The 19,695-nt window shown below is 64.5% G+C and overlaps 1 protein-coding gene across 2 annotated transcripts; it reads right to left on the bottom strand.

Moving 5' to 3' along the window:
- Nucleotides 1-98: 98 nt before the first annotated feature.
- STXBP1 (syntaxin binding protein 1) lies at nucleotides 99-18,211 on the bottom strand. 2 transcript variants are annotated; one of them, XM_038188115.2, is made up of 20 exons: nucleotides 17,947-18,048; nucleotides 9,904-9,953; nucleotides 9,683-9,764; nucleotides 9,073-9,149; nucleotides 8,811-8,889; nucleotides 8,398-8,501; nucleotides 7,576-7,724; nucleotides 7,394-7,478; nucleotides 7,158-7,288; nucleotides 6,814-6,921; nucleotides 6,634-6,694; nucleotides 6,293-6,358; nucleotides 6,034-6,114; nucleotides 5,779-5,917; nucleotides 5,467-5,576; nucleotides 5,240-5,341; nucleotides 4,194-4,279; nucleotides 3,773-3,927; nucleotides 2,858-2,981; nucleotides 99-1,723 (listed from the first exon to the last, which is right to left on the bottom strand). In XM_038188115.2, exons 1-19 carry the CDS (start codon nucleotides 17,981-17,983, stop codon nucleotides 2,872-2,874), a joined length of 1,812 nt encoding a protein of 603 aa, XP_038044043.1. In that variant the 5' UTR covers nucleotides 17,984-18,048; the 3' UTR covers nucleotides 99-1,723; nucleotides 2,858-2,871. The 2 variants fall into 2 exon arrangements, with proteins under 2 accessions (XP_038044043.1, XP_038044044.1); XM_038188116.2 differs by lacking the exon at nucleotides 2,858-2,981 and having other exon boundaries at nucleotides 17,947-18,211.
- Between the last annotated feature and the right edge of the window lie 1,484 nt (nucleotides 18,212-19,695).

Below are 19,695 nucleotides of genomic sequence, written 5' to 3'. Positions count from 1 at the left end.
CTCACCCCGGGGCTGGTTTTTTTCTGGGGGGGGGGCACACCCCAAACCCTGCCTCCCCCCGCCCCGCAGCCCCCAAGCAAGCGGCAGGCGCAGCCTCCTTGCACTGGGTATGGAGATCGCGTTTATTGAGCCACTCGAGTGCTTGTACAGAACAGCTATACAGAGATGATACATGGTTGTGCTTCAACACCGTCAAACACTTAGATTCCAGTAACTTCAAGGTAAACAAGTTCCAAGACAGACTAGATTTTTTTTTTTTTTTTAGTTTTTCTTTTTGATAAATTATTTTTTATATAAATAACTGTAACAGAAAAAAAAATAATAATAATAATAACGTCCAACATACAGGATCCTGAAGCGTTTTCGCGTTGCTAAACTGAGAAGGAACTCAAACGGGGCGGGAGGACCAAGGGGGAACCGACAAATATCAGTGCAATGATACAGCCTTTGCCCTAAAAATATATATTTAACTTTATGGGCAAGGAGCAGACAGGGAAAGGAAGGAGAGGGGAGAACCACCAACGAGGCAAGAAAGAGATTTCGGGGAAGGAAAAGGGGGTCACAGCCTTAAGAGGGAGGGAACAGAAGAGAACAAAACGAAGGACCCCAAAATATTGCAGTGCATCTAGTGGCGGGGCGGGGGGGGGCAATCCTGGGACGTAAAAAACAAAAAATCCGAGGAGTTTTGGTTAAATCACTATACACCAAGCTGTAAGAACTGCACGAGACACAGAATTCATATACACAGGGTCCGCTGGGGGGCCCGGGGGGCTGCGGGGCCTCGGGGCGACGGCACGCTCGGGAACGCTTCACCACGGGGGGGACACGAGCGGGGTGGGGGCCTCATAGCTTCCTTGTCTGCAGGGATATATATATATATGTGTGTGTGTGTGTGCTGCCTGTTAAAAATATATATATATATCTGTGGGCTGAAGGAGGACGCAGCCTGACGGGGAGGGAAGGGCCGTGCAAGCAAACGGGTCCCGTCCGCGGGGTTTGACCGTTCTGGTCCCTTTTTGCGTGGGGATTTGGGGTAGCGTGGGGCAGAGCCACCCCCCCCGTCCCCTGCCAGATGTTGGCACGCACATCTGGGGGGGCAGCCGCCCCCAAATCCAAGGGAAAGGGCACCAGGGAGGGGGGGGCTTCTACCCCAAAAAGAGCTGGGGAGGAAACACCGCCAGCAGCAGCGCGGGCGCCATGGGGCAGGAGGGGCGGCCGGCTGCCCGTCCGTCCCTGCAGGAACCCAAAGGGGAGGGAAAATTTCAGGGAGGGTTTTTTTTTTTTTTTTTTGGCATTTTCCTGTTATTTATGTCGCTGCCATTTGCGGGTCACTGGGAGATGAGCTCCCCAGACAGCGGCAGCTCAGGGTGCGGGTATCAGTACGTTTTTTTGGCCACGCCGCAGCGCGTCTCCTAACGCGCTTGCATCTGGGGTCCCTTCCCTGTGCTGAGAGGGGGACAGGGAAGGAGCAGGGGGGGCTCAACACAAGAACAAGAGAGAAAGCTCGGCCGGGCCAGGGTCGGGTAGGGTTTGGGTTTGGGTTTGGGGACGGGGACGCGGTTCGGCGCAGGAGCGCGCCCCGGGCCGGGTGCCCGGCGGGGGGGGTGCAGTCGGCGTCGGGTCGCTGGCGGCGTTTCCTTTTAACTGCTGCTTTCCTCCTCTGTTTTATTGAGCTTCTTCAGCGTGTCCAGCAGTTTCTGTGGGGTGAGGATGTGCGTGGACCCTGCGGGGGGCAGAGAGGGCGAGGGCATCAGCGCCGGCTTCGTGCGTCCCCCCCATGTCCCAGCTGATGGCCCTGCTCCTCCCCCCTCCCCAAAAAGGGTCCCCGGCCCCCCCCGGCAAGGCCTTACCTGGCGGGAGGGTGCGCACGCAACTGGAAATGCTTGCACAGAAATGAACGCCCATGGGAGGAAAAAACGGGGAAAGGAAAGGCAAAGGAGAGATGGAGGAGATGGATGGAGCTGGAGGGCGGCGGGATGAGGCCGGGGGGGCCGGGAGGTGCTGGGGGGCGCAGCGGGGATGGGGACGATGGGGACCCTCCTGTCCCCATCCTGCAGCGGACACCTGCGGGGGGCATCGGGGTGGGAGGAGCATCGCAAGGGGGGGCAGCAGGACGCAGCACTGAGCATCCCTGGGCAGAAGGGGTGACGGGGGGGGGGGGGAAAAAGGGGTCAGAGAGGAGGAGGAGGAGGTGAAGGGGAGGTCCTGACTTTGGCAGCCCTGCTCCTGCCTGGCTGCGCCCTGCCTGGCCCCCGTGTTGCAGGGGCTGCTTCTGCCTGGAGCAGGATGCGGCCAGCACGATGCTGGGCACCACATCCCCGTGCCCGAGCGCTGCTGGTGGCAGGAGGACGGACCTTTGTCCCCATGAGCCCCGGGGGGGGGACAGCACGTGGCCCTGCCCCATCCTGGGGAGGCCACCACACCGCCACCGCGAAGAGCCAAGCAAAACCAAGATTTCCTACAGAACCGAGGATTTCAGCCCAATTTCTTCTCCCCCGAGCACACCGCAACGGCGAGAGGAGCCGGGGCAGGCGGCGGGGGCTGCCCCACGCACACGCAGCCCCCCCGGGACAGCGCTCCACCTGTCCCCGAGCGGGTGGGACCTGCCCCGCGTCCCGGCCCCTCCGGAGCGCGCGATGGGGAGCGGATGGCATGAGGGGGCCGGCGGGGCCGGAGCCATGGCGGGTGATGGAGGCGGCGCTGGAGGCGTTCCAGCCCAGGAACTGCAAGCATTTTCTCATCAACGGAACCCGAAAGGAAAAGCAAACCGAAATCATAATTAACGGAAGGACGGAAGAATCAAAGAAAGCCCTTCGGGGAGGAAGAGTTTCTTTTTTCGTTAGTAGGCTGCCTTTACTTGGTTTCTTTGGCTCACTCCATTGCTGGAGCCTGATCCTCAAATGATACCCTAGTGGAGTCCCTGAAGTCGGGGTGCCTCAGGTCCATGAGAAATTTGGTGGGAGTGAGAATGTGAGTAGAACCTGCGGGAGAACAGAGCGGGGCTGACGTCCCGGCCACAGCCCCGGGGGGCACACAGCATGCACCGGCGCCGGCCGGGGAGCCCGCGGCAGCTCGGGCGCATTTTGGGGAGGGGGGACAATGACGAAGGATGCGCCACCCGCCCCGAGCATGCGAGGACGGTGGGCACGGAGAGGTGCACGGCACGAGATGGGCGAGACGCGGGATGGCGACGGGTCGGGGGGCAGGTGGGGGATGGCGACCGGCTGCCCGAGCCTGTCCTGGGCCCAGCTGCATTCCCCTGGGGGTCTCAGGGGGTCTCGGAGCCCCCGCTGGCAGCAGGCAGCGCTGCCACCGTGTGCATCACGCCTGAGCGAAGGGTGCCGAAGGCGGGCACGCTGCGCGGGGCAGGGCGCACGCACGGCACGTGTCCCGCTGTGCCTGTGGGCTGTGCCGGGTTGCACACACCCCATTGCACACCCGCTGCGTGCCGGGTTGCACAGCGCTTCCTTCCTCCTGCGACACGGCCCCAAAGGAGCACCATGCAGCGCTGGGGGCAACGGGGCCAGCGCCGGCTGCACCCCCCCCCCCCAGCTCCTGCACCTCGCGCAGCAAAACTCACCCAGGCGACGAAGAGGGGGGCAAAGAGGGGGGCGGCTGGGGGGTCACGCTGTGTCCCCAGGGGGGTGACACCGGCAGGACGCCTCGGCGCAGGGGCCCTGCAGTCACCTGGAGGCCGGATTTGGCGGCGGCGGCGCAGGGCGAGCGTGGGATGAGCAGCGGGCGGGGGGCGCGGGGCCGGGCCCCCACTCACCTATTAGCACTTCCCACTTGCCGCTGGCTTGCGTCACCTCGTAGGCGCAGCGCATCTCGTTCATGCTCACCCCTCCCAGGATGAAGATGATGAGGCGGGGGCCGCTGCGGTACTCGCCGGGGGCCTTGTTCTTGTGCCAGTGGCCGTAGCGGGCACTAGAGAGGGAGGAGAGGGGTTAGGGACGGCTCTGACAGCAGTGGGTTAGCTTATTAAAAAATAAAAAAATAAAAATAAAAATAAAAATAAAAATAAAAATAAATAAAAATAAAAATTAATTAGTTCCCAAATTGCTGTAAGAGCAGGTGATGTCCTCGGTGCCTTCCCAGCCACGAGGGCGTCCTGTTTTCTGTTCGGGGTGGGGAAACTGAGGCACGGGATGGCCGCGAGGGGGAGGGCAGGGGCTGGGTGCCGCGGGACCCACCTGACGGCGGTGGTGCTGAAGGAGGCGGAGGAGCGGGTGGAGATGTAGGGGTAGTGCTTGGTGTCCAGCTTGTCGTCGATGGCATCCTGCGGGGCACAGCCTCAGTGAGCAGCCGGGCGCTGCCCCACACCCGCGTCCCCGCTCCTCCCTCACCCTGCTCCCAAACCCCAGCAGGGTGCAGCCCCCAGGGCACAGACACCAGGCAAAGCCCTATCAATTCAATTACGTGCTGTTCATTTGCATATATTTGCATACATTTGCATCGGGTGGCTTTGGGGGAGGATTTGGTTGAGCTCCTGAAATTCGGTGCAGCTGGGAGGGGGAAGGTGGTGCCTCTGCTGCGGGGCAGGGGCAGCGCAGGGGCTGCAGTGGGGCACGGGCTGAGGCTCACCCTAACCTCGAGGTGCCTCCCAAGGTGGGGAAAGGAGGCCGGGGTCTTCCTCATTTTGTTTTTCTGAGAGCCTCAAGGGCTGGAGCTGATCTCCAAGCGTCCCAGCTGGGGGACCCAGCCCTGGGTAAGGTAAGGAAGCTGCTGCTTTGTGCTCGGTGACCACAGCAGGGGGATTAACATCACCTGCGAGCTGTTTGCTGGGACCTGGCTGCGCTCTGCAGACCCCACAGAACTCGGGGATCAGCTTCAGGGTGCCCCAGGTGCAAAACGGGGCGGGGAAGTTTGCACGGAGCTGGGTGGAGGAAGGCAGGAGCGAGGCTGCGTGCTTTTGGAAACGAAGGGAGCTGCGGTAACCGAGCGCAGGGCTGGGCTTTGTACTGTGGGGACGCTCAGGACGCGATGCTCTGGGGGCTGCGCAACCCCCCAACAGCCCGGTGTGCACATGGGGGCCAGGGAAGCTTCCCAAATCCCCCCCTACCTTGGTGCAATCACAAAGAAACCCCCACAGCCACTGCCCGCGTGGCACCACGGGGCTGTGAGTGGCGCAAAGGGTGCACTGGGGAGATGTGCCAGCAGCCCCCTGCTCCCCACAGGTCCCTGCCCAGTGGTGCTGAGGTCCCTGCTGTCCCCCCCGTCCCCGCCGTCGCTGTCTCACCTCCATGATGTCCTTAATGACGGGGGTCCATCGGGAGAGCTGGTAGGTCTGCTCGCTGATCCGCTCCTTCCGCTCTGGCTTGCTCCGGCGGCGCAGGGTGGACTGGGCACGAGGACGGGGACACCCTGAGCCACGGGAGGGCCACCCCAACAGGGACGTCCCGAGGGACACGAGCAGGGTGGGGGCCTTCTCGGGGGCTGAGGGGGGGGCGGGAGGTGGACACTCACGTCTGTGATGATGGGCACCCCGAGGTGGGCCATGTTGGTGATGATCTCGCTGTCCTCTGCCGGGATCTGGGCGTGCTGGATCAGCTTGTTCAGGTTCTCCTCGGTGATACCTGCAGAGAAATGGGGAGATTTGGGAAAATGGGACCTGCTGAGGAATGCATGCGAGCGGGGACACGGCCCCTCGGCATCACCTCAGGACACCTGGCTGGGTGGCAGTCACACAGGGCTGAGCTTTTCCACCCAACTTTTGCTGGCCCAATGCTCCCGGAGCTGCCCACATCCCTTCTCCCCCCGCCCCGCTCTCCTCCTCACCATTCTTCAGGAAGATGTACAGCAAGATGATGCGGATCTTGTCGTAGGTGCTGACGTTCCCGTCCAGCAGGATGGGGACGATGGCCCTCATGGGGTCCTTGATCTTCTCTCCTTCAGCATCGGTGCCCATGGCCAGGTCCTGCGGAGCACGGGCGCGCTCGTCACCACTTGGTGGTGGCTCTGGGCTGCTGGGCAGGAGCTGCTGTCCCCGGCCATCCCATGGGGTTACAGAGGGGGTGTGTGGGGTGCCGGTACCTGTTCAACTCTGCAGAGCTTGTCCACCGTGCCCTGGTAGTGCTTCATGCAGTCCTCGGCCAGGTGCAGGTGAGTGGAGTACTGGGGAGAGACACACAGGGACACCCTTGAAGGGCTGGAGCACACCAAGGTCCCCGTGCCATCACCCCAAAGCTGCCAGCCCCAGCCCGGAGCCACCTTCCCACTGGGAAAGCCACCTTTGGGTGCTCCCGGTGAGGCTCAGCACCAGTGGCCCTGCTCGGACCTTTCCCTGCTTTACCTTGCTGAGCTCCTTCTGGTACTGCGGCATCTTCTTCAGCATCTGGGACAGGTCTCTCATGGTGGTCTGCGAGGGAAGGGGACGAGGTCACCCCGGGGGACCTGGGGCCAGGACCCTGCCCAAACCTCCCCCTCTGTTGGGGTTTGGTGGGACACGTGTGCACCCCGTGCCGGGGGGACCCTGGTGCCCCTCCAAGGGCACCTTCCCCATTCCCTCAGCCCCAGGTGTGGGGTCAGTGCCCCATGGCTCCCCCCTGCCCATCAGGAACCCTTTACAGGTATCCCCGTAAGGCTTTGCTGTATCCTGGCCCTTGGGTGCCTGCGCTTGCCCGGAGGTGTCACCTTATCGCCTGTGTTCATCCTCTTGCTCGATGAAAACTCCTTCAGGGACCGGGTCACCTCCCTGGGGACAGGAGGAGGGCGCAGCCATCAGCACAGAGGGACCGACCCGAGGGGCCGCTGGGTGCCCAAACGCACCCACATGGGGCAGGGGCGGCAGCGAGGCACCCCGGGGACACTCACTGGGACACCTCCGCGATGTGCTTGTGGCGAAGGGACACCCAGAGGTCGTCGTCCTCGTCCAGGAGAACCTCCTTAACCCGGGCTTCCCCGATGCCGCTCGTCTCGTACCTGGGAAGAGGGCAGGAGCGGGGAGGGGACGGGGCACGTGGTCACACGTGGCTCTGGGGGGGACATGGGGCAGGTGGGGGCTGCTCTGGGCTCTGCCAGCGATGGGGCAAGGTTATTTCAGTTTGATTTAATTCCCACTGCCTTGTACCCATTTATAGGTTGGGAGGGGGTTTAGAAAAGGCTTTTGCATCAGCCCCGGGTGCCTGGGTGCAGGTGAGCACGGGGGGGGCACTCACTTGTAGACGTCGTTCTCGATGGGCAGCAGGTCGTAGCTCATGGCCTGGAAGGTCAGCTCGTGCAGCACCGGGGAAGCGGGGTCGAAGCCACGGTCCAGGATGAGGAGCTGGGAGCGAGCTTTGTCCGGGCCCTGCCGAGCCACCGGAGCCGTCAGCAGCGGTCCCCACGTCCCCGCTGCCACCACCCATCAGGGGGTGCCCCCTGAGATGCGCCCCCCGTGCCTCCCCCTGCTCACCTCGCCCATGGTGGGGTCGTCAGCCTTGTAGGCATCCAGCTTGTCCTGGATGAGCTGCGCCAGCATGGCGTTGTCTTTGTAGTCCCTGCGGAAGGAGGAGGAGGGAATGGTCCTTTTCCACTCTCCCCGGGGAATTTGGTGAGCCCCCGGGTGCCCCCGCGTGCCCCTCTGTGCCTCCTCACCCGCGGTACCGCACGGCCGGGTACTCCTTCAGCGTGGCGCACAGCGTGGCGATCTGCTCCGCCAGCCGCTCCAGGATCGGGTTCTTCATCTGGGCCTTGTGGGGGCTGTAAAAGCTCTGGAAGGAGTCGGCCGAATCCAGGGAGTAGACCTGGGGAGCACAGCGGGGAGGGCGCTTAGCGGGGCCAGGACGCAGGGACATCAAGCAGTCCCCGGCAGGTCGGGGAACCTGACCCAAACCCAGGCAGGTGCCGGGTCCTGGCTGCAGGTTTGGCAATGTTCGGGGTGTCCTTTGGGGTTTTGGCCGCCACCACCATGCCCTGAGCCCCTCCCCAGCCCCTGCTCCTTGGTGCAGCCCCTGGGCACGCACAGAGCTCCCAGGAGCTCACCCAGCCCCTGTGCACAGCATCGCCTGCGCCCAGGCAGGGAACCAGGGACATGAGGAGGAGCAGGGACAGTAAAACCAAAGCCAGTTCTGCAATGAACGGGGCCACTAGGAGCTCATCTTCCACCTGCCCTCACCATGGTCTCCTCCAAAATCCACTGCCACCCGTTCCTCCCCACTCCCCTTGTCCCCGCAGCAGGGGGCTGGCCGCCTGGTGCCCCCGGGGGGGCAGAGCCTGACAGCACGGGCACGGGGCCAAGGCGCTAAATCCCCGCAGCCGATCAGCCCTGAGACGTAATCAGAGGAGACAGGGCGCTGGGAGCAGCGCGGGGAGAGGGCTCGTGGGGTCTGCGGCTCTTACGCAAACCCTGCTGGGCTGGGGAGGGACCCGGAGCACCCCCTCTGCCCCGTCCCCCGGGACACCCCAGCCCAGACCCACCTGGGACTCGGAGGGCAGGAAGGCGATGTTGATCTCGGTCAGGGTCTTGATGACCTTGGCAGCTCGGGATTTCACCAGCTCGTTGAAGAGGGCGTCGGGGCAGGCTGGAGGGGAGGGAGAGGAGGAGGCTGCGCTCAGGGCATGGTGGCCAAGCTCCCATGGTCCTGCTCTGCCCAGGCATCCCTCCCACCCACCTTTCTGTGCATGTTTTAGTGGAATCGTTCCCTTCTCTTGGTTTGCACGATGCGTTTTGTGATGGGGGGGTGCTGCCTGCAGTGCCTGGGGGTGAGGAACCCGGATCCCACTTTTGGCACGCACAAACCCGCCCGTGGCCATGTCCCAGCCCCATCCCGCAGCTCCCCGCGGGCACCCCCTGCTCTCTGCTCCTTGCCCCGTCCCCCTGCTGTACTCACAGTCAGTGAAGAAGACGTGGGCAGCTCTGTACTTGGAGGTGGGGGGGTCCTTGAAGTCGTTGATGAGGGAGTGGATGGACTGCAAGAGACACACGAGTGGCTGGGCTGGGCAGGGCGGCCCCGCATCGCGGCACCCAAAGCCCAAGGAGCAGCACCCTGTGCCCCCCACCCTGCACCCCACAGGCTTGGCACCACGACCCGTGCCAGGGTGCCCCCATGGGCGCAGATCCTCCTCCTCCTCCTGCCCCCAGCCCCTGCTCACCTTCTCGGAGGGTGTGATGAGGTACACGGCCTCCAGGCTGGGCAGCGGCTCCCGGCGCTTGTTGATGTCTTCCACAACTGGGGGGGGAAACACAGGGGTCATGCCGGGGGGGTGGCACCAGCTGCCAGCCCCCTGGTGCCCCAAACATCTCCCTGGCCACTCGCCCCCACCCACGTGGCAGTTGGGGCTGTCCCCAGCCCACCCCAGCCCTGTGTCACCCTGCGGGGGGCACTTGGGTGCTTGGAAAGGTCCCAGGGAAGGGGGTGATGGATTTGTGTGTGTGCTGCTGTGCTGTGGCTGCTTTGGTTCATCCTCGTGTCCCTGCGCTGTGGGGGGGACACTTGGGGGTGATGCTCTGCCTTGGGACGTGGTGGTACCCCGGGGACAAGCCCCCAACACCCAGCACCTCCCCAGTGTGTTCCTTCTCCTCCCTGAGCGCCGCAGGCAGCTATTTATAGGGCTGGGGTAAAACAACACCTGGCCTCCTCGCAGCCATCCTCCTCGGAGCCAAGCGCTGCCAGGAGGCTGGGAGGGACCCAAAGGCACCGGGCACGGGATGGAGACGGGGGGCTGGGTGCCAGGGGGGAGCTGTGCGCGGCGCTGTACTCACTGGTGATGCCCTCCGTCATGATATCGGTCATTTTGCAGCAGGAGGACAGCATGCGCATGCTGAGCTGGTCCACCACCAGCACCTGGGGACAGCGGGCACCAGCTGGGGACGGGGCAGCGGGGAGAAGCCCTGCCCTGCACCCCGACGGTGCCCTGGGGCTCCCAGCCCGCTCCGACCCCTTCCCAGCTTCATCCTCCTCCTCCTCCAGCCCCGCTGCTCACCTTCCATTCTCCCTTCTTCTTCACCTTGCGGATCACATCGTGCATGATCTCTGCAAGAGACAGGGAGCAGGGGGTGGTGTGAGCACCCCAAACCTCCCCACAGCACCCCAGGGTGCCCACCTGCAGCGGGGGGGCTGTGCTGGGGGCGCTGGAACCCCCCCCATTGCTTATGGGGCCGTGCCAGCCCCTCTGCACCCCTCCTGGGGGTCCCAAAACTGCCATCCTGGGGTGGCCGAGCACAGCCACTCGCTCAGTAGGGCTCCTTTTGGGGTGGCAGGGGTGTTTTGGGGACCTGGCACAAGGGGTGGCCCCCAAAAACCCACATGGGGCTGAGCACAGGAGCTGAGCCCACCCCGCGGGGAGCAGGGAGCGGGACCCAAAAGCGCGCCCCAGATGGCAGAGGGACGTGGGGGTCCCCGGGGGCCACCCCGCACGCCTCGGCCCTAATCCGAAGCGCCAGGAAAACAACAGCGGCTTTAAGGGCTCCTTTTAGCAACAAGCCCCAGGCGGCCTCAGCCTGCTCCTTGTAATCCCCCAGAAGCTCATCTCGCACCCGGCCCTGCCCCGCTTATACAACCAGCCGGGGTCGGTGTCCCCGCGCTGTCCCCTCAGCCAGGCCACCCCCTGCCCGTTCCCTGGGCGCAGGCACCCCGGGATCCGTGCTGGGGTGGGGGAGCAAGCCCCAAAGGTCCCCTTTGTCCCTGGACAATGAAGTAAAGGGTTTTGGGCTGCCTGGCCGGGCTTGGGGAAGGGTCTGCGTCCGTGCGCCACCGTGCCACATCCCTGCTGCCCTCCCGGGGGGCTTTGCTCCAAGCCCCTGGCCCCCAGGACAGGGATGGGGGTACCCAATTAAAACCCCAATTAAAACCCCATCAGGAAATGTTTCTAAATTACATAAAGTGGAGGCGTGGGGGGGCAGTGGGTGCAGGTGCCGCCCTGCCAGCCTCATCCCGGGGAGCCTCCCCCATGGCAGCAACCCCAGGGGTGCCGGTCCCGTGGGCAGAGCTCAACGCAGGTTTATATGGGGCAGCTGGGGACCTGAATTTGCCTCATTCCAGGACAGGGCTTGAGGGAGGCACACAGAAAGGACTGCCTGGGGGAGCTGCCAGCCCTATAAATGTCCGTGTTGGGGTGATGCTGCATTTGGGTTCACTTCCCTGCCCTGCCACGTGCTGTGAAGCTGCAGGGGCACGGGGCTGGCAGCAGCGCAAAACCCACTGCAGAACTCGGGAGGTTCCTGCTGCCGGTGCACACACGGCTCCTTCCCATTAGGTGTCCCTGGGGGAGCCCCAAAAGATGCTGGCTGTGACCTTGGGGTGCTGCCTGGCCTTGCTCTCATCCCGTAGCTTCTCCCTTGGGTGCGGGGCACCTGCAGGCCACGGGGGGGGGTAACTGGGAACAGGCGGGGTTGGTACCGTGGCGGGGCCACCCCCAAACCCCGTGGTGCACCCACACCCGGGGCACCCAATGGGGAATTTTGCTTTGCCGTGGGCAGGGTGCAGCAGAGAGGGCCCCCACATTGACCCCTGGTTCTCTGCTGGTGCCGGGGACCCCCCGCAGCCCCCGCTCCACATCCCCCATGGGGGCTGCGTTCGCTCAGCTTCGAGCAGCCAGCGCCCGGTGACAAATTGCTGACTCCTGCCACAGGCTCCTTCCCTCTTTTCATTCCTCATCTTTGGCTCTTTCCCCTGCGCAAGGACCCAGGGATAACGGTGCTGTTTGGTGCTGTTTGCAGGCACCGTCCCACACCCTGCGCCCGACACCGCGGGCAAACAGCCGTGATGGGAGCACCGAGGTGCTGCCGGTGGGGACAGGGCTGGGCTCCTGGATCCGGGCAGCCAGGCAGAAATCCTGCCCCTGCAGCAGCGTGGTGCTCCGGGGCAGGGAGAGGAAGGAAGGAAGGAGGCTGGGAACAAGAAGGAAGGAGGCTGGGAGCGAGCGTCCTGCATCGAGGGCTGTGGGGAAGGAGCCTCGGGTGCCCCAGTTGCTGCTGGCCCCGCAGCTGTTTGTCCGTGGAGCAAAACCGGTGAGGTTGCAAGGGAGAGGGGATGCCAGTGAGGATGAGCTGTCGAGGATGAGCCATGCAAAGGCATCCTTGAGGCAATTCGGCACTCGGTAAGAGGGGAAACAGCAGCTCCCCTGCTCCTGGCGCCTCGAGGCAAGGCTGGCCCCTCCTGGGCAGAGATGCTCTCACGTCCACACGACAGCAGGTCGGACGCTGCCACCCGTGCCCTCGGATGGTCTCGGCCAGAGCTTTGGGGCTCTAACGTCAGCTGGTGACGCTTGCAGCCGAGCTTTTCATCTTGGAGGCAGCCCAGGTTTCGGGGGGGGGATTCGTGTGTGTATCCAACCCACCCAGCGCCTCCACCACTCGGACGTTGCTTCTGCTGCCTTCAGGCTGGAAGGATTTAATCACAATTCCTGCTGAGAACGGACAGTGCAGATGGGTTGGGGTTTATCCTCCAATGCAGAGAAGACCCCAACACCACGGGCAAGGAAGCCCCACCTCAAACTGGGGACCTCCAGTAACGTGGTCCTAACCGTGCCACCGGGACACCTCGTGTGGCGCACCAGAGCCGCCACCTCCCCGGCCACCCCCTCGCTGGGCAGGGCTCCTCCTGGGGTGACGGTGGCAGAAGGGTGTCCCAGCACATCGCCTGCAGCCAGGGCCAGAGGCCGGTGACACGGTGGCCTAGTAGGACTCGCGCCCGTCCGGCGCTGCAAAAGGCTTAGCGGTGTTACCGACCCGCGCCTGCCTCGGGGACCGACCCCACACCTCTGCTCCTGGGGGAAAAGGTGCTGAAAAAGCTGTGACCCACTCAGGCTGGGCGGGGATGGACTCATTTGGGGTGCCCCAAGGCAGTTGTCAAGCTTTGGAAAGAGCCCGGAGCCCAGCGAGCAGCCCCAAAGCCCACCTGCAGTGGAAGCAGCAGAGCCGGGTCCCGGCCAGCCCCAGGTGCTGGAGCACCAGGATGGGGTTTCTGCACCCAGAGGTGTTCAGCAGCGATGGCCAAGCCCTTCTCTAATGCCAGGAATTATGAAACCAAACTCCTGCTGCTCGGAAATGCTCCTCTGCCACCATGTTCCTGGTCCTCGTGTGCAGCACACCTTGTCCTGGCGTGGTGCGGGGTGGAGTGACGTGAGGGACAGCAGGAGACCAGGTCCCGCGGTCCTACAGGACCCCAACCACGGGCTGCTCCTTGCCACAGGCACGGCTCAATCCCTTCACCCTCCTCCTGTGCACTCTGTTTGGGACCCAGAGTCCTGGAGCCGCCGGGGAGCTGGACCACGGAGGCCCTCGGTGAGGTTTGCTCCAGACCCACCTCCCTCGCGGAGCTGTCACGACGCATCCTTGAGACGTGTTTGTCTGCGGGTTGGCCTGGCAACTGCCTTCTGCTGGTTCGTTAACTAATTGGGGAAGGCAGCGCGAACGTTACCTAGGCAGAACCACGCTCCGATGTAGCAGACCGTGCGTTTACATCCAAAACGTCACCAGCTGGGGACACACAGGTGCCAGCGTCCTGCCCCTAGGTGGTCCCCAATGAAATAGGATCAGAGGGTGGCAAGGAGGCCATCAGCCTATCGGGGCACGGAGAAGAATTGCATTTATGGGAGCCAAAACCACCTGCACGGCCTCGACAGGGGCAGGGCAGAGACCTGGAGAACGGCTCAGGACTTTGGGGGCACCGCCAGAAGGACACGAGGAAGATGAAAGGCGTGATCAAAAAATCAAAAAATGATAAAATTCATCAGGATTTTCACTGCGGGACTGCTCCTGATATGGGTTCTTCGGGTCTGCATGAGGACCTGGGAGTCGAGCAGAGCTTCTCCTGCTGGGTGCTCAGCGGGGCACAGCCCACAGCAGGTCCCTTCTGAAGGCATCGCCCTTCCCTGAGCTTGTGCTTGTCCCCCAGGCGTTCCCACCCTCGGAGGAGGTGCTGCGATGTGCCAGTGGCTGCAGGAGCCAGGAGCTTTCCTGAGGCAGGACGGGACGTGCAGGGCCACCGCATCCCGGGGTAGGTGCCCCTCGTCCCCACACACACAATGACTTTCTGCCCTGGTTCTCCTCCGCGTTGACCAAGAGGGAGCAAAACGCCACCCCCCGGGGTGCACGGGTCCAGCTCCAGGCGGTGCCCCGGTGGCACATCTCCCCATCCCGTGGGCTCCACGAAGGCCGTACCCGTGCGTGCCCACCCGTGTGTCTCTGCGTGGTTGTGGGGAAGCCCCCAGGTCGCGGTGCCTTCAGCCTGATTTATTTTATCCCTCTGAGAGGCAGGAGCCCCGGGCTCCTCCCCACGCGGCGAGCTGCTGGGCGCAGCATCTGCTGACGGCCGCGCGGTGCCGAGCCTCGTCCTCAATGCCTGGGTTTTTGGGGGGACTTCCTCCCAGGAAAAATCCTCAGAGGTGCCAGGGAATTGGGCCCAGACCTTATTTATTTATTTATTAAGAGGGGAAATTTCTAGGCCTGGTGGTGGCTTTTTTTCTGCTTTCCTGCACACGCAGACATCGGTGGGTGGAGGCAGCCCTGCCGAAGCGATCGGTTATCGCTCACGGTGACACAGGGACAATATTTTTCAGGCTCAGGTGTAGACCATGGTCTGGAGGCTAAAATTGCTAAATTTTCAAGCCATGACCCAACTTGGAGCTGATGCTGGAGGCAAAGCAAAACAATCCCACGAGGACAAACCCAAAAACCCCAGCAGGGGCTCTGCCAAGCGCCCGCTCTCGTGGGAGCTGTGGGGTCTGCTCCCGGCTGTGGGGTTGGGGCACGCCGAGCTGGAGGCTCTGCCCCATGCAGGGATCAGGATAAGGACACGACGTGCACCCATGCCATGTCCCCACCACGTTGGCCTGGTCCCGTGCCCTTCATCACCTCCTCTTCCTCCTCTTGTGCGTGGCAGGGACCTGCCCGGAGCTGGCTCTGGCTCAGCACACAAGCCAAGCACCCCGAGATGGACTCGGAGCATCCCGTAGTTGGCCCCAAAATCCTCCCGTGCCCTCAGCAAGGTGCTGGCAGCACGAGGTGCCCCCAGCCGCCCGGGTGAGTCACGCACCAGCTCCGCAGGTCCCCGGGGGCCCCGGCCGTGCCCTGAGGCTGGCAGCGAGCCCGCAGCCCTGCCCTGCCCTGCCCGTGCCACCCAGCTCGGTGTGCGCCCGCTCCCTGGGCTGTCACCTCCCCGCAGGGAGGGATGGGGACACCGGGTGACGTGGCACGGCCTCGGCGGTGGGGGTCCAGGGGGGATTTTAGCGTGGGCTGGATGGAGCTGCCGTGAGGATGCTGTGCCCTGGGGCAGGGTGGCCCCGGGGGGCAGCACGTAGCCGGGGACAGGCGAGGACAGGAGGAACGTCCACCCGGGGGGGGTCAGGTGAAGATTTGGGGCTGGGGGCCTCAGGGGTGGGCCCCAGCTGCCACAATCGGGTGAGATTTTTCCAGCTGGAACCCGAAGACACCGGGAGAACCGGCCCCAGGGGAGAGCAGGTCCTGGTATGGATGCGCCCATCGCTGCTGGATGCGGGGAGGCGCAGGGACAGCCCGGCTGGGGGGTGACAACGGGTGCCCGGGGCACCTGCGACACCCTGCCCACCCGCTCCCAGCTCCCTGGGGGCCCCCAGAGCTCGTCCTGCTCCAGCACCAGCTGGTCAGAGGAATAATCCTGGCCTGGAGGGAAGCCAGGGCGGAATGCAGCTCTGGAGGTGGGGCCGTGGCGGCGCGCAGCATCCCTCCATCCCTCCATCCATCCATCCCTCCTCCCTCCCTCCTTCCCTCCTCCGAGGATGCCCGCAGAGGGCTCCTGCCCTCGGGTCAGCCCCAGGGCACAGGCTCAGCCCTGCTGCCCTCCCCGGTGAGCGTCTCCCCCCTCTGCGGGTGCCCCTCGGGGAATCGCTGCCCTGGTGCAGTGGGGGAGAGCCGCAGCGGGGAGGGGGAGCTCTGGGTACCCTGCGGCTCCTGGCAGCGGGGAGCAGCCCCGGCTGAGAGCAGCACCACAAAGCACGAACGGCCCCAATGAGACCCGGAGCCTCCTGCAGCAGCCTCGGGAGCCCCCAGCCCCAGGTTGGGGGTGGGCTGGACCCCCCCAAGCGCTCCTGCAGGGGCCCCATCCCTCCATCCTATGCAGCATTTTGCCCGCACGCAGAGCCCTGCCCTCTCCTTCCAGCCACCCACGCTCCGCAGGCTGTGGGGCTGGCACCCCGCTGCCCCTTACCTTCCCCAGCCCGGATCCCCTTATTTTTGGGCAACCAAACCCCAAAGGGACGGATCCGGCCAGATTTCCTCTGTGTGTGTGTGTGTGCACAGCCCTGATCGCCCCCAGCCCGTGACAATGACAGAAAACAGGGGGCAGGGGACACGCAGCGCTGCCCGTCTGTCCCCTCTTCACCGAGGGCAAGGTCCTGGGGCCCTGCTGGGGGGGTGCAGGATCCGTGTCCCCCCCCACCTATGTGCTGGGGGCTGCCCCTTTCTCTCCCCAGCCTCCTGCCCGGGCAGGGAGGGGGGTCGAGCCCCCCAGGATGACACCCAGCAAAGCCCCCCCCCCTCCCAGAGCCCATCCTGCAGCAGAGAACCGGGTGTGGGGGGGCATTTTCCTGCATTTTCCATTTCATTTCCCAACCCGCTTGGCTCTGACCCCCCCTCCCTAACGCCCCCCTTAATGCAGCACCCCAGGGCGGGTGTCGGGGGGGGGGACACGACTTGCGCAGCCCCCCCCCGGGCAGGTGCCGGCTGGGAACAAAGCGGGGCCATCAATCCATCAATCCGGGGGGGCATCAATCCGAGGGGGGGGGGGGGGCATCAATCCGGGGGGTGTCCCCCCCCCCTCCATCACCACCCACCCGATCACACCACCAGCCCCGGCCGCACCATCTGCACCGCTGCGGGAGGGGTTCGCTGCCTCCGCAGCCGGAGCCATCGCGGCCGCGGGGATTTCTCCCATTGCCCCCCCTCCCCACCCCCAAAAAAAAAAAAAAAACACCAAAAAAACACCCAAACCAGCCCCTGCTACGGAAATCAGTCCCGCAAGATGGGCGCGGGGAGGGGGGGGGGGCAGCAAGGCTGCGGGGAGCCCTGGGGAAGTTTCCCCCCGGTTCCTGCCCTTTTCGCTCCCGTCTCCTTATTTTTACGCACAGATTTTCGCAGCGGGGGAGGGTCGCACGAACATTTCCCCCCCCCCTCCTGCAGCCTGGGGCTTTTTGGCCCCCCCCCGAGGCCAGCAGGCCGTTGAGGAGCTGCTCGGCTTGCGGCAGGAGGGGAAGGAGGAAGCGGAGCCGCGGCTCCTCCGTTCCGCCCCGCAGCCCCGGCCAAAAATAGCGAGCCGGAGGGCACCGAAATCCCCGGCCATGGGGTCCCGGGGGGGGGCTGATCGGGGCTGGGGGGGGGTCACCCCCTCCCCGGGATGAGGGGCGAGGGGAAAAAATGTTTCTGGGGGCATTCGGGAGCCCCCCCGGGGAGGGGTTTGGCGCAGACAAAGCGGAGGGCGCACGGCCTGGCGCGGCGCTGGGCACGGACACCCCCCGTGCCCCCCCCTTTAATGTCCCCCCCCCATCCTCGGTGCCCCCCCCGTGCCATTTGGGGGCCGTTCGTGTTTTGCTGCCCGCGCCCTGATCGCCTCCCGCCCGTTCAGATCCGGGGAAAAGGCTCCGGCGCCTCCCGCTTCCTCCTTCCCCCCCCCCCCCGCCATTTATTTATTATGTTTTTTTTTTTTTTACCGCTTCCCCCCCCCCCGCGCCGCCCTTCAGCACTGCAGAAAAAGCCCAACAGCTCCAAAACACCCCCAAAAAATAAAAATTAAAATAAAAAAGAGGGGGACACCCCCCCCCTCGCTGTCCCCGCTCCCTGCCCGTTGTCCCCCCCGAGCCCCCCCCCGGGCTCCGTTTGGCGCATCCGCAGCATCCCCCCCCCGGGGGCATTTCCCCTCGGCTTCCCCCCCCCCGCCCGGAGCCCGGCGTTTTTCCACCCCCTCCCCTTTATTTTATTCTCTTCCTCCCCCCCCCCCCCCGCGGCTCAATTTTCAGCCCCCCCCCCCCAGCGATGCGCGGCCGGGCTCTTACTTTCTCCGACCACAGCCTTGAGTCCGATGGGGGCCATGGTGCCGGGGGGGGGGGGTCGTGCCAAGCCGGGGGGGGGCGCGCAAAGAAACGAGGTGTCGGGTTGGAGGGGGGGGGCGGACAAACAGCCGGACAGCCGCTGCGGGTGGCAGCGAGGATGCGGAGTGGGGGGGTGAGGGATTTGGGGGGGGGGGGGCGACACCGGGGACAAGGTGGGGGGGGGGACACCGGGCTCCGGTGGTGGCCGCGGCGGGGCTCAGCTGACTGCGCGCAGGGGGCGGGCCGGGAGGGGAGGGGAGGGGGGGGTGGGGGGGGCACAGACGTCACGACTCCCCGCCCCCCCTCCCCGCCCCCCACCGCAGAGACCGCCCCCCCCCAGCATCTCCCCCCCCCCATCGCTGCGCCCCCAGCCCCGCACCCCATTTCGCAATATTTTGCCGTATTTTGCCATTTTTTGCTATATTTTGCTATATTTTGCCATATTTCTGTCCTGCCCCCCCCCACACACCCAAGTCTCCCTTCTCCCCACACCCTGGGGTTGGTGGGGCGGTGGGAAATGTGCCCCCCCCCCACCATTCCCCAGCCTGTTTTGGGTTCATTTTGCGGCAAAATCAATTTTGTGGGGTTGCAGGGGATGGGGACACTGGGGATGGGCACAGCCCCTGCTCACTGCGGGGATGTAAATGGGGGGGGGGCAAGGCTGGGTGCTGCTGGGGGGGGGCATTCCCTCGGGGTGGGGGGCAGAGGGATCCAGGGGGGCTGTGGCAGCCTTGTGCTGGCTCCTGGGGCCGGATTCGGGAGCTCCCCCCCGCATGGGCAGGGTGTAAGGGGGTGTAATGGGGTGTAAAGGGCAAAGGGGTGGGGAGGGGGCTCGGGGGGCTCCTGAGGGCCCCCCCATGGGTGCGGGTGCGTGGCTGGGTGCTTGCTGTGGGGTCACGCATCCAGCTTTGGCTCCATTTCCCCTTTATTCCTGCTGCATTTATCGGGATGCTGTGGGATGGCCGAGCTGTGCCACGCCGGGTTCCCGGCACGTTTTGGTGCTTTGGGGGGGAAATGGGGGAAATGGGGGCCTGGGGGAAATGCAAGGGGATGGGAAGCTCGTCCCGGCTCCCCCAGTCACCCCGGGCAGATGTCTCCATCGATCCCGGGCTCCCAACGCCGCTCTCTTTGTTAAAAATAAGCCGGAGTTTGGTTTGTCAGCGCTGCTGGACTCGGTGCCAGCCACGAGCTATAAATACCCGGCTGCTATTTCCGAGCGAGGTATTTCTGTTGCCTTCCCATCGCCCCGGCAGCCTTCCCGGGCAGGCCGAGCATCATCGGGCTGAAGGCAAAATCACGGCACGTGTCCCAGCCGGCCCCGTCCCTGCCCCCGGGGACACCCGGCGCCCCAGCAGCCCTGTGCTTCCCTGGCTTCCAGCGCTGCTGGCAGAAAAAAAATCCAATATGCAAGCAGCGGCACTTGCTGCGCTCAGAAAATCAACAGGAGCCTCTGGGTTTGGGACCTGAGGCTGGGCCGTGGCACCCAAAACGCCCCAGGGCAGGGATCCTGCCCTACAGGAGCCATTTCGTGCCGCTGGTGCCCTGTCGCCTGGGCTGAAACCCCAAAGCTTCCCCCACAAACGGCTGCTGCCTGCTCCGGAGGCTGTGAAAAGGGGAAGCTGTCCCCACCTCGGTGGCACTGCAGGCAGACGTAAACGGGTAAAGGGGAGCCAAAATGCTGGACGGCTTCCCACATTACAGCTTCCTACCCTA

The sequence above is a fragment of the Anas platyrhynchos genome, chromosome 18 (assembly GCF_047663525.1).
Source record: "Anas platyrhynchos isolate ZD024472 breed Pekin duck chromosome 18, IASCAAS_PekinDuck_T2T, whole genome shotgun sequence".
NCBI classification, from domain to species: domain Eukaryota; kingdom Metazoa; phylum Chordata; class Aves; order Anseriformes; family Anatidae; genus Anas; species Anas platyrhynchos.
The sequence above is the reverse complement of the archived record's forward strand: the minus strand, read 5'-3'. Positions and strand labels throughout refer to the sequence as shown.

Excerpts from the sequence above, each read along its gene's own strand:
- STXBP1 (XM_038188115.2), bottom strand. The coding sequence starts at position 17,983 with ATGGCCCCCATCGGACTCAAGGCTGTGGTCGGAGAAA. Across the intron at positions 7,725-8,397 it reads TCCTGCCCTCCGAGTCCCAG|GTCTACTCCCTGGATTCGGC; the intron begins GTGGGTCTGGGC and ends TGTGCTCCCCAG. Across the intron at positions 3,928-4,193 it reads TTCAGCACCACCGCCGTCAG|TGCCCGCTACGGCCACTGGC; the intron begins GTGGGTCCCGCG and ends CTCCCTCTCTAG.